At 41.3% G+C, this 13,094-nt stretch overlaps 1 protein-coding gene across 1 annotated transcript; it reads right to left on the bottom strand.

Annotated features, from left to right (window-relative positions):
- Positions 1–1,827: 1,827 nt before the first annotated feature.
- On the bottom strand, positions 1,828–9,983 carry f3a (coagulation factor III, tissue factor a). Its single transcript, XM_084326580.1, has 6 exons — positions 9,693–9,983; positions 9,350–9,461; positions 8,273–8,466; positions 7,469–7,653; positions 5,674–5,842; positions 1,828–2,944 (listed from the first exon to the last, which is right to left on the bottom strand). Exons 1-6 carry the CDS (start codon positions 9,766–9,768, stop codon positions 2,808–2,810), a joined length of 873 nt encoding a protein of 290 aa, XP_084182706.1. The 5' UTR covers positions 9,769–9,983; the 3' UTR covers positions 1,828–2,807.
- Between the last annotated feature and the right edge of the window lie 3,111 nt (positions 9,984–13,094).

Genomic DNA, 13,094 nt, shown 5'->3' on the forward strand with positions numbered 1-13,094 from the left:
CCCAATCCGTGATCCAACTGTAAACAAATTAGTATATTCTGATTTATAATGGGATAAAGATTCCAATTTATTTTATTTGTATCTACAGAACAAACTCTACAATAAGTAGAGTATAGGATACTCCATGTTGATATGATCAAATAAATCATGGATTGGGACTTTAATTACAACAAAATTAAATGATGTGGATGACAGCATAGCCTAAAGATGTTATTAAAATATCTGGGGTTTAAAAAAAAAAAAAAAATTTAAAGCATTTGGCTAAAACCAAATGTAGGCAAAATATGCTATCTAGTGAACAATAACATAGCAAAGATCCAATCTATCATGGAAAATCAAGTAGGCAGAGTGGCAAAATAGATGATCATAGGTGAAATACCCCTTTAAGGATGCATGCAGTTTTCATAACCTCTTGAGAAAGAAGCTCCACATTTGCATTTTAATATTAACCAAACACGCACGCACGCAAGTTAATGCATGATTTGCCGTCAGTTCCGTGCACCACAGAGCTTTGAGTGGGACATATTATGTATCTTTTATATGACTCTGGGTAAAAGTAATCCATGACTTTGAATGAATCCATGAATCTTTGACCTAGAAAGAAAGGCTAGCCATGTTGGCCATTGCTGATTGGACATTTACATTCCAAATAATTAAATAATGAACGTCTCTAGGTGCATGACCAGGTAACCGCATTCACTCATTCTGACCTTGGCCAAGATTTATCCATTTCTAGAAATGGGCAGTATTTCCATTAGATGTGTTTGAAATGCATTTTAATTACTTTTCTCTAATCTGTAAAAATTGGCATGCCAAATTTTTTTTGACAATATTTTTGTATTTTAAAAATACAAAAATTAAGTTTTTTGTAGATCAGAATTAGTCCAAAATGACATCCTGTGTGTAAGGCAATGTAAACTGCTCAGTGATGTGATTCATAAACTGAGGGATGACTCAATCTCACGTTGTGGATCACTTTTGGTCATGGCATAGCCACTGTTGACAGTGGAAGTGAATAAATTATTCTAATCAAATGATGAGCATGAGACAAAACTGCTAATTCTTCGACTAATGTTGAGTATTTGCTGCATGTCAAAATATGAGGGGGGAATGGCAGAGACCCCCCTCCACCTAACCCTGACCGAATCATAAGTAATGTGATGAACTTTGAACAAAAGTCATTCTAAGTTAACAACGGTTGGTTATGTTCTTATGTACTATAACTCCTAGGCCTACTCTGCCATGCCCATGTAGCCTCTTGTATTTATTTTATTTGATTGTATCAACCCTTTATTTACCCAGAGTAGGTTCTGTTTATAACCATTATTTATAGGGTAGGTTCGCTGGGCATGGTCCATGCCCTTTTTTAGCAACGCCCTGCTTCGCATTCAGACAATTTACATACATGCACGCCTGGGAGCTGCCCAGTACGTACAACCACAGTCTAACACCGTTGGCCACTGAGCAGCTCCACTGTGTGGAGTTAAGTGCCTTGCTCAAAGGCACTTCATCGTATTGCGGGGCGGGAGAGAGCGTAGTACATAATACATACTAGTTTCACCAGTGACCAGCAGAGGGGGCTGGTGAGCTGCTTTGGGGTTTTGAGTTGGTAAAGCAGTTTTTGCTCAGGAAAGGACAATTTTAGACTAGTTTAGAGATAACGCTCTAATGAGGTTAATAATATTATGTAACATGTGCGAGCATTAGGATGCATGACGGAAAGAAACATTTCTACAGTCAGGAATGTTTCATATCAAATTAAAACACTAGTGAAATGGGCACAATAATGGGGGAAAATAATGAAATAAAAGAAACAAGTACCAGATGTGACAGTGACATGTATTAATTTATTGATAACATCTAGTTTTTAAACTAAATGTGGTATAAAACAATCATCACATGATCATCAGACAGTATTCACAAAAAAAAATGCAACAGGTATCTTTTAAAATCTGTGGAAATGTAGGCTACATTGTAGTTTATTAATTATATACTTAATTTATATACCTATAAACATTTTTAGCATGAAACAAATTGATCCCTAAAACTCCTTAGAAGCATACAAACTTCTAAAAATGTCATCATATACAAAACAGCGCATGAAACACTAATAAATTAAGCATCTTAATACAAAAATAAAATATACTAGTTTTTATTTTCCATGGTGTACTATTCACCAGTCTCCCATAATCACACCCCATTTTCCCAACATTCACTTTGTTAGAAACTATATGAAACCAAAATTCAATAAATAAAAGCATTCGGTAGTGTTTAACAAAAATCAGAAATAAATCAGTAGAAGTACCAGTCACCAAACTAATAAAAAAAGAATAGAACACTTCCAGGCCTGAGCAGATTAGGGTTTGAAATACCTTTCCAACACTTGGGAGCACGGTAGTAAGCAGGGTACTAACTAAGCCAACATGTTGGTTCAGGATTCAACGGCCACAGTAGCGTAGTAGTGAGCTATTGAATTTGGCTGGCATTCATTTTCCCAGTCTGCTTGCGGAGTGTTTTTATCCGAAACTCTCATGGCGATATTTCAAACTGCATTTCCCCCCTCAGGTCTGTGTGTCTGCAGCATTACAAATGAGGATAGTATAAATATGTTCAACATATTCACAAGGTAGTTTCACAGAAACAAAAACGACGCATTCCTTTCCAGTGTTAAGACTGTGGAATGTACTAATTGGGGGGGGGTCTGCGCTTGCATCCTCCCTTTTCGACGAGAGGACGAGTTCAGACCGGCTGTACCTTGTATTCCCACGTGTGCGCATGTGATTAATGTGCGTTCTAAGCGCACACTCTCACACGACTCCCTGCTTATCGCCCTCGACGTGCCGCGCCCTCCTCCGCTTGAAGCACACCACTGCGACTGCGACGATGGTGGCTACAACCGCCAAGATGAGGAAGATCCCACCTGCGATCACACCCACGGAGTACACTGTGGGACAAATGGAGACGCTGGTTAGATGAATTCCAAGTGTGTAAACAAAAGCCCCACCATCTCAACAAAACAAAAAGGAATGGAGACAACTGTACCAATCTCAAACCCTACCCTCTTTTCTTGATCCTCCAATCACAACTTGTCGCTTTCTCTCTGGACAAACAAAGGAAGCAACCGTTGTGATTGGAGGATGGAGGAAAGAAGGTGGGGTTTGAGATAGGTACAATAAGTAAATGTGTGGTTTTAAAGAATATTGGTCGTAAAAGGTTTGCGCTTGTAAAGAGTAAAAACGGACCTCCATGTATTCCGATTTAAGATTGGTTACGAAAGTCCTGAGCTGTTTTCCCATCTACATATCAAATATACTGTATGGGAACACACCCCATGTTTATATGGTCAATCAAATTCTGGATAGGGACTTAACTTTGTAAGTTTATCTTAAATTTACTGTACTAAAAAAACATTGACTATTTTGTTTGGACTCACACAGACACAGACACGCACACACACACACACACACACACACACACACACACACACACACACACACACACACACACACACACACACACACACACACACACACACACACACACACACACACACACACACACACACACACACACACACACACACACACACACACACACACACACACACACACACACACACACACACACACACACACACACACACACACACACACACACACACACACACACACACACACACACACACACACACACACACACACACACACACACACACAGGGAATGTTGCTGAGTGGCATTACTCATCTAGTCCAAACAGAGCGATGAGCCATTCATTAACGTCCACTATGCCCTCCCTGATTCCTGGCACCCGCTAAAAGAGCTTTGGACTTCATTCCGATCTCCGCGCAGGTTGGTGTGTCTGTGTTTTCACTTTGTTTGGGGGGAGTGCTTGCAAGGTGCTTTTAGCTGGTGCCCATAATATGTGTGTGTGTGTGTGTGTGTGTGTGTGTGTGTGTGTGTGTGTGTGTGTGTGTGTGTGTGTGTGTGTGCGTGCGTGCGTGTGCGGGCATGAACACGTTTTTAAAACTCACTAAGGAATGGATCAATTAAAACTGAACCCCTCTCTCTCTCTCTCTCTCTCTCTCTCTCTCTCTCTCTCTCTCTCTCTCTCTCTCTCTCTCTCTCTGCTTTGCTCGGACATTTTGTAGCAAACATCACACACAGTGACTAAGTAGATGACTTGACAACGGCAACAATGTATTGTCATTATGGAAATGGGAAGAATATTCATCTCTCTCTCTCTCTCTCTCTCTCTCTCTCTCTCTCTCTCTCTCTCTCTCTCTCTCTCTCGCTCTCTCTCTCTCTCTCTCTCTCTCATCTTATCTTATCGTCAGCACTGCAGTTAAAAATGCAGGGAATGCTGCCGCTTTCACCATAGGCAGAAACAAGTGAAAGTGGTGAGATCTCGTGGGATCTAATCAGTTCCAGCTCTCCTCCAAAACGCACATTACGCACATAATAATGGACCCACAGCGTTCAGTAGAACATACTGTGCGATGAAACAGGACAGCGTGCGAGTACACTGCACGCCACTGCTGTACTCCAGGGATGTAGTATGAGTTATGATATAATTTAGCTGTCTAGGTTCATGCTCATGCAATCTCAGTACAGGCTTATTTTCCCGCCGCAATAATTAAAACAGCAAATAAGATTCCGCACACTGATGCAATAGTATATTGAAATACGTACGCCATTGAATAGAAACACACTGCGAGAGTCGATAAAGGAACATGCCAGCATTATGGGAAATACACTTACCGTCTTCTCCAGAGTCAGACAAGAAGATAGATATCAATTTCCTCTCTGTGTGTTCAGTAGAAAGCTATCCGTCTGCAAGCTAGCCTAGCATAGCACAAATGAATGGAAGCGGATATAGACCACTAGCCTAGCCGTTGGCCAAAAACACGTCTCCTAGAGTTTTAAGCTAGAGTGGTCTGTATCTGCTTCCATACATAAAAAAGCTAGACTAGCTTGCAGGCGGAAAGCATTCTACTGAACACACAGTGAGGAAATTTGGATCTATTTTCTTGTCTGACTGGAGAAGACGGTAAGCACATTTCCCATAATGTTGGCGTGTTCCTTTAAGGCCTGAATTATCACCGTTCTGCATAATGGTACCTGACATGCAGGAGGGAGGCATCATACTTTGATACTTTTGGCAATTATACTTAAGACAGGATCAAACAGTAGTAGCGCGTTGGCATGCTTTCAGACGGTGCGTATCTGACTGAGCGAATTCATCCAGTGTGACGGAATTAACTTGACCCAGCGCTCGAGACCAACCGAAACAAATGCAATGTGGCAACCAATGATCCTTGGTATACTAGAGCGCCAGTGTTGATTCAGAGAGAGATGTCGTTTACAGCACAGGGCGGGGAAACACTCTCTGTCATCTCTCTCCTCTTCCTTCCTCACTCTGGTTCCCGTGAAATCCCCCGTTTCCCCTTTACTAACAAAGGACCTCTGCATGAACTCTGTTTGATACGCGTCAGATTCACTAGTATCCAACAGAAGCATCTGAGTCAGTTGTTACCATCCAGGTAAAGTTTTTCTCTATATTATTCTAATCTATTCTATTCTATATCAATTATGTGTGATATTGGATCGAAAAAAACAACGAGCGCCGGTACACCCGCCGGTGCTGTGACTCTACGGCGATCTCCTCCTCCTTACCATCGAAGATGGACTGTTCCTTCTTGCTGGAGCACTTGGTGTCGCTGAGCTCGCCCAGCTGCCTGCCCGGCCTGCGTGTGGGGATGTAGGCCTGCACGTTGAAGCAGTAGCTCTCTCCTCGGTCCAGGCCTTTCAGCACGATCTCACTGGTCTCAGAGTTGTACAGCCTCTGCGGAAGGCGACACAGGAGGGGGGGGGGGGGTTAATGTCACGTACCGTAACACTCGCTGTTTCATTAGTGTTGCCGGTGTGAAAGCTACAGGGGAATCACACAGAGGGTTCCAAAACGTTTTCATGTTAAGGACATCTATATTATAAATATATGCATTATGCCCACGATGCTTGTCCCAGGAGGGTTTCTCTTGCTACAGTGGCTTGTGTATAGTGAATGTGGAGAGAGTGAAACCTCTCAGAATAGTCATTATTATACATTCTCTTACTGTTTTTACTTATATTGAATGAAATAGAAGTGACATTTAACTATTGCATAATTTTCTGCGGACCCCCTGGAAACACCCCAGGGGGTCCCCGCCCCGGACCCCACGTTAGGCACCACAATGCTATGCTTTCATGTTGACAGTCTCATCTCTGACTCATGATAGAATTCTGGTCCTGGGCGCTCTAGTAGCACACCATGTAACGCGCTTCGTTGCGAAACAGCCGACCCGGGTTCGACTCCCGGACCCGGCGTCCTTTGCCGAATGTCTTCCCCTGCTCTGTCTCCCATTTACTCCTCTCCCTCTCTCTCTACCGGACTGCCCGGTAGTACAAACCAATACAAATCTACAAAAACATATTTAAAAAAATATATATAATTCTGGTCCTACAGTGTTAACTTGGAAGTAGTCAAATCAGCTTCAGAAGCACTTAATCAGCTTCAACATTCTGCATTTCATTATCATATATTTTCATAAAGATATACCTGTATTACTTTGCAGTAAGAACATCTTTATTGTGTGTGTGTGCTCTCCATATTCACCAGCAGTGTGAGGCACCACAACAGGAAATTAACACCACTGCTAAAGGAAATGGGGGGGGTGTATTATTTCCCCCCAAAACACAAGCATGCATTTAGTCCTTTTATCATGATACAATTATATTCAGTCCAAATAATATTTGGACTGAATATAATTGTATCATGATAAAAGGACTAATACCAATACCAATACCATGAACAGTTTTAGTGCTGAACCAAAATTGGGACCAAATCAAAGACAGACTGGGAACCCCCCCCCCCCCCCCCAACCACTGTTATGATACAGGAAGTCCAGGGCTCCTACATATCCTGGAGAATCATGGACAAGTGGACATTTAAACACTAGTTTTCCAGTAAATTAAAGCACATGGAAAATAAGGAAACATATTAAATGTCACAAAAAACTTTAGTGATGTTCCTGGAAGATCAAAAGTATCACAGGTCTTGTTTTAATCTAAAGGTAACTAGATGTGATCATTTAGAAGCTGTTTATATAATAATAATAATAATAATAATAATAATAATAATAATAATAATAATAATAATAATAATAATAATAATAATAATAATAATAATAATAATAATAATAATAATAATAATAATAATAAATAGAAAAACACTCTTCCCAGGTGAGCATTCTCCCAGACCCGCCTAATCCTAATGACATTTCTGAAATCGATCCACCATCGTATTTGAATATCCAATAACTGCTTCCACGTTACCCACTCCCAATTTGATCAATAATGAAATGAAATGATCTCCTGAAAGACCGAGTGGGAACCCTGGCAGCCTGCCCCTCCCACCTCCAGTGAGGCTCACCTTGCCCGTGCTGCCTGACCTCCAGTAGGTGACCTTGTACTGGAGTTCGGTGGTGAAGACGTCCCGGATGTTGAGCTGCCTGTTTCCCTCGAAGCGAGCGGTGAGCGGGTCCGTGACGTACAGGGTGATCGTCCTTTTGTCTTCACCCACCTCTGGTTCCTTGAACTCTGGTTTGCTTATGTTAGCTGGGGGGGGAAACACACAGGTTAGTTCACAGGAGTCACACAGCTGACTTGGCTGCAGTGGCACGTAGAGAACATGTTTGTGTGTGTGTGTGCATGTTCGTATCTTTGTATCTTTTGTCTAGTGTCACTGTCAAGCCCATCTGAAAGTCTTGTGAAATATCATCATCTTTACCTCTTATCACCCTGTGTGTGTGAGTGTGTGTGTGTGTGTGTGTGTGTGTGTGTGTGTGTGTGTGTGTGTGTGTGTGTGTGTGTGTGTGTGTGTGTGTGTGTATGTACTGTAGACATGCATGTTCATATCTTTTGTCTAGTGTCAAGCCCATCTGAAATTCCAAGTCTTGTGAAATATCATAATCTTTACCTCTTATCACCCTGTGTGTGTGTGTGTGTGTGTGTGTGTGTGTGTGTGTGTGTGTGTGTGTGTGTGTGTGTGTGTGTGTGTGTGTGTGTGTGTGTGTGAGCGAGCATGAGCGAGCATGCACTCTTGTCCATATCTTACACTTGTACAGCAGACTTTTTTTTTACAGTGTGTATACAGTGAGTGCACCTCGACATGCGCTGGGGTGTTTAGCACCTGTGTGCCTGTCTCCAAACATTACAACAGCCTTGGAACACCTACTCTCTGTGTAGGGGCAGAATTTCTCCGAGCGAGTGTGCGGGAATTCGACGAGGTCAGAGCTGGCTCCTCTGGGCGGCTCGGAAAGGACATCAGCGACATATGTGGCCTTCAAGTCGGTCAAGGAGCTGGACAGGTCGCACTGCGTATCCGAAGTGCGGATACAGTGTGGGATTCTGTTTCGGTCATGAGCGACCCTAGAAGAATGGACGTAAAAGTAAGTAAGTAAAACCGTATTTGTATAACACAGGTTGCCAAGTGCTTTACATCAACAATGGCATAAAAACAACAACAACAAAAAATAGAACATGACCGTACAGCACAAGACAGAATCCACAAACAAAAAGGCTTAATGCACACAGACGGCATGCAGCAATAGACACCCCAGAACCCTGCACCCTATATGTACTGAATGGCCTGAAGAAGTGGATTTTTAAATGTTGTTTAAAACATTAAACAGACTCAGCAGATCTAATAAATTGACTGGGGAAGGGGTTCCAAAATCTGGGTGCCAGGGCAGTAAACCTTTAATTTTAAGAGGTGGTAGGCTATATACCACAGTGGAAATAAAGCTTTTATGTGTTTTAATAAGTGATTTTTATGGACGTGTGTAGCCTATTGTAGCTGACTTAATTGTCGGATTGCCTTTGCGTGGGGCCGCAAGTGTATAGGCTATAATTATATTATTCTTAATTTAGAAATGAACTGCTAGTACCACTACTACTATTACTATTACTACTACTATAGGCTACTACCGCCAGGCAGCAAATGAAGGCTATTTTAGTGAAGACAACCCATTCCAGTAAAACCTTTTAGCGGATCAATAAAGGAGTCTTATCATATCACTGCTGCCATCTTGCACATCAATAATTTTCCCAAGGTCACTTGATTGGGCAGGGCTGAGATTGTATAGCCTACATAAAAGCCTCCTGTAGAATTGTAATGAATGCGGAATAGGATTCTAAAATGACAATAGAATCCTATTACGTTGAATCGTGTAAATTCAATTGCAATGACAACAAGTGAACAAGATATCAAAATAATTGTATCTAGGATGTGGAAGATTAGTGGCATACTTACTCTGAGAATTCCACGGTGTATGTATAGTCAGAGGATGGTGTGGGACCCCAGGTCAGCTCTGTTTTGAAGTTGAGAGACTTCCAGCTGACGTCTTGTGCTTTGGGAAAGGAATCTGTGAAACGAAAAAAGCCTATAGTTCGTGATCGGAGCTCTGACAACAAAACGAAACGGATAAATAAATTGATTTCACAAAGATATGGCCAAGAATGCGTTAAAACCAAAAATAGTTTTTTGTTATTTAGTTTAGTTTAGGATAGCCAGGTTAAATCCACGACATTACAAAAAAAAATGTTAATTGATTGATGCCACTTGGCTGGCAATCACAAAAAAATTGTAAACTCACCTGATGCGGCGTTTGTAAAGAAACCGATATTGAGAGAACAGGCCAAACATATCGTTATTAGTCCTCTTTTCGTCATGTTGTGTAGTATTCCAAACAGTACTGTATTATAAAGTCCAGGTATCCAGGTGCGCACAGAGCTGTAATTTTAAAAAGGGTAGATTATCCGCCTTTAAACAAACCCAGGAGCGGACAGAGTATATTGTGCTAGAGGCTCGGATAGGTCAAAACCGAATATGTTATCTCTGATTCCTCGCTGATTATTGAATCCCTCGCTCTGTCTCGTCTCTGCTTAGTGGCGGTGGAACACGCTGTCTAGCAAATATATAACGATGTCGCTGTGTGTGCGTGTTGACCAAATAAGGTCTGTCCGGAATGTTCCGTCGTCAAAGTGGGCGGGGCCAGTCCACAAGACAGTGCACTGCAGGGCTACGTGTTCAACTTCAGCCAGATATATGCTCAGCATTATGATGAGGTCATACACGTAGTAGACTACTACTACATACTACAATATTGTATTCATTCACATGTCGTCCACATGTCGTGGATCATGCATGCTTGAACACGCATGCGCGTCACCACAAAGCCCAAAAATATCCGAATATGATAGAAGGGCTTACATTCGGATTGCCAGACATGCAATTTCCCATTCAACAACATTTCCCAATTGAATGAGCAAAGGTGGAAAGTTACCAATTAAACTGGACTACTGTAGTCAATTTAAGTAGCCTGCACTACAGTTTTGAGTACATTTGTATATCTTGTATGTCATAAATGTCTGGATGTAACAGTACTGTATATCTGTATGTCGTGTATGTCATAAATGTCATGATGAATTGAAAATGGGGGACCCTGATGTAAACAAGACGAAAGTCTTTCTCTGGTCTGCATCTCCCCCCTACCCAACCCCCCCCCCCCCCCCCCCCCCCACCTCCAATGTACAGCCCCCCACCCACCCACCCACCCAACCCCACCCCACCTACCCAACCTCCTCCAATGTACAGTTTCTATACGTCAAATGTATATACTCTTTTTCTGGACACTTTTTGTATCACAAACAGTATGTATTTGCATATCTTTGTATCTGGTATGTCATAAATGTATATGTAGCAGTACTGTCTATCTGTTGTGTATGTCATATATGATGAATTGAAAATGGGGGACCCTGATGTAAACAAGACGAAAGTCTTTCTCTTGTCTGCATCCCCTTAACAATTGTATAGTATTGAGCTGTACTGTACTGTACCCATTCTGCAATCTGTTAATACACTTTTCAATCAATCAATCAATCAATCAATCAATCAATCCCTTAACAATTAAGTGCTGAGCCGTACTGTATTGTACCCATTCTGCAATCTGTTAATAAAGTTTTCAATCAATCAATCAATCAATCAATCAAAAGGTATCCTATAATTTGTAATGTACTTGAGTATTTCAATTAGGGTACTTAATACCACTTTACTCCACTACATTTAAAATTAAATGTCCGACTTTTTACTCCACTGTATTTATATATAACACCTGCAAGTTCAAACTACCTTTAGTTTTAATTACATACCTTTAGTTTTTTGCAATTCAAGCCTATATTAACCAACAAAAGACAAGTCGTGGTTGGGGACAGTTACATTTTATTGTAATTATTTCAAAGTGTAATTTATTTATTTATTTTTAAAACACAGTTTATTTGCCAACGATGGAACGTCTATTTTCATTTATATGCTAATAGATTGGATATAAAAGCCTGTTTGTGAAAAAAAAATTCACTCTCGTATTCAGATGTGTCATAGAGGTGTTTGGTTTCAGTCAGGTATTTGGCAGCTTATGAAGTCATCATGGAGAGAGCGGGTGACTCTGTCACAGTGGCACGCAGCAGACTGACCACAGAACTACACTTACAAATCCGTGATGTAATCCTGAATGATCCATACACTTTCAAAATCTAGTAGCACTGACTAATACACTGGCAACTCCATTAGGAAACTGTCATACACACACCGAAAGACTTGGCATTATTAGTCAATAATTGCAGGTTATATAGCTAGACATCTTGAATTAATTATTCGTAGTGTCTATAAATAGGGTTTAGTTATTTCTATGGGCGTGTTGAATTACCCCCAATTAAATGTGTGACTTCTATGTTGTAAAGCATTTAAAAAATGTTGCCACCAAATTGGCTCAAAGCACGTGCAAACATGTTTATGTGAATTTCTACTACAGAGAGAAATGCCTCGGCTCTCTTCATCCTGGCAGGCTGGCAGTGGCTGGTGAGGTGAATAGTAACGCGGTTGTCTCGGCTGGCACGCTGCCTCGCGCGCACCCATTGAACCGAGAGCAGGGCGCTTCGCTCCCCCCTGAAAACATCATATGCAAATCAGGGGCCAGCGAGCAGCTTGCCCCAGCCGAGGTTATGAATGCTAAATAACTCACTGACGGGAAGGGGCCGAATGCAGTTCCAGAAACAGACAACAACTCCCCATTGAACTGAAGCGCAGCAAGTGGCCCAAACACACACAGAGCAACGGGCGAGAGTTCTATAGACGATTATGCATGACGGCATCGTTTCTCAGGAACTTATAAGAGCGTGACTAATGGCCAGGCCAGGCCATTGATCCTGATAGGAAATACTGTGTAAATCCTCAAATTAACACATAGCCCGGCCGTACCTTAATTTCTTTTGGAGTTAGGACAACGTGATGTGAAATTCAATTCCATAAGTCTCGCAAACGTTTTCTCATGCATTCAAAATGCCTGTTGACTTTAAAGTCAAACTGACCCACATGGAGGGACAAAAAGCGCAATGCTCTCAGGATCCCTGTAATGCCAGGGGAGTATAAGGTTATGTTTATCTGTTCAAAAATGTCCAGTATAAATACACTGCTATATGAGCAGCACGTCATTCCAATACCCTGCCAAATCCTTGAGGATTAAAATACACTTATGTGAAATTAACTGTTTTTAATTAAAGTGGAATGTATTCGCATTGGCTGATAGTTTTAACACTACAGTTGATTGTATCCTCATAATAGAAAAGGTGTTAAGATAGCTGATAACTAATATTCCACGAGTGTCGATTCCATACCAACATCAACACAAGTATTCAAGTACTATTTTTTACTACCACCTACTTGACTATTAGTGACTAGTACTTGTTTTACTACCTACTTGACTAGTGACTAGTCACTACTACTACTACTCACTACTACTATTCACTACTACTAGTACTAGTTTTACTATCACCTACTTGACTAGTGACTAGTACTTGTTTTACTACTTGACTAGTGACTAGTCACTACTACTACTCACTACTACTATTCACTACTGCTACTATATAGTTTTACTATCACCTACTTGACTAGTGACTAGTACTAGTTTTACTATCACCTACTTGACTAGTGACTATAGTAC

The sequence above is a fragment of the Notolepis coatsorum genome (genome assembly GCF_963971535.1).
Source record: "Notolepis coatsorum genome assembly, chromosome: 12".
Taxonomy (NCBI): Eukaryota; Metazoa; Chordata; class Actinopteri; order Aulopiformes; family Paralepididae; genus Notolepis; species Notolepis coatsorum.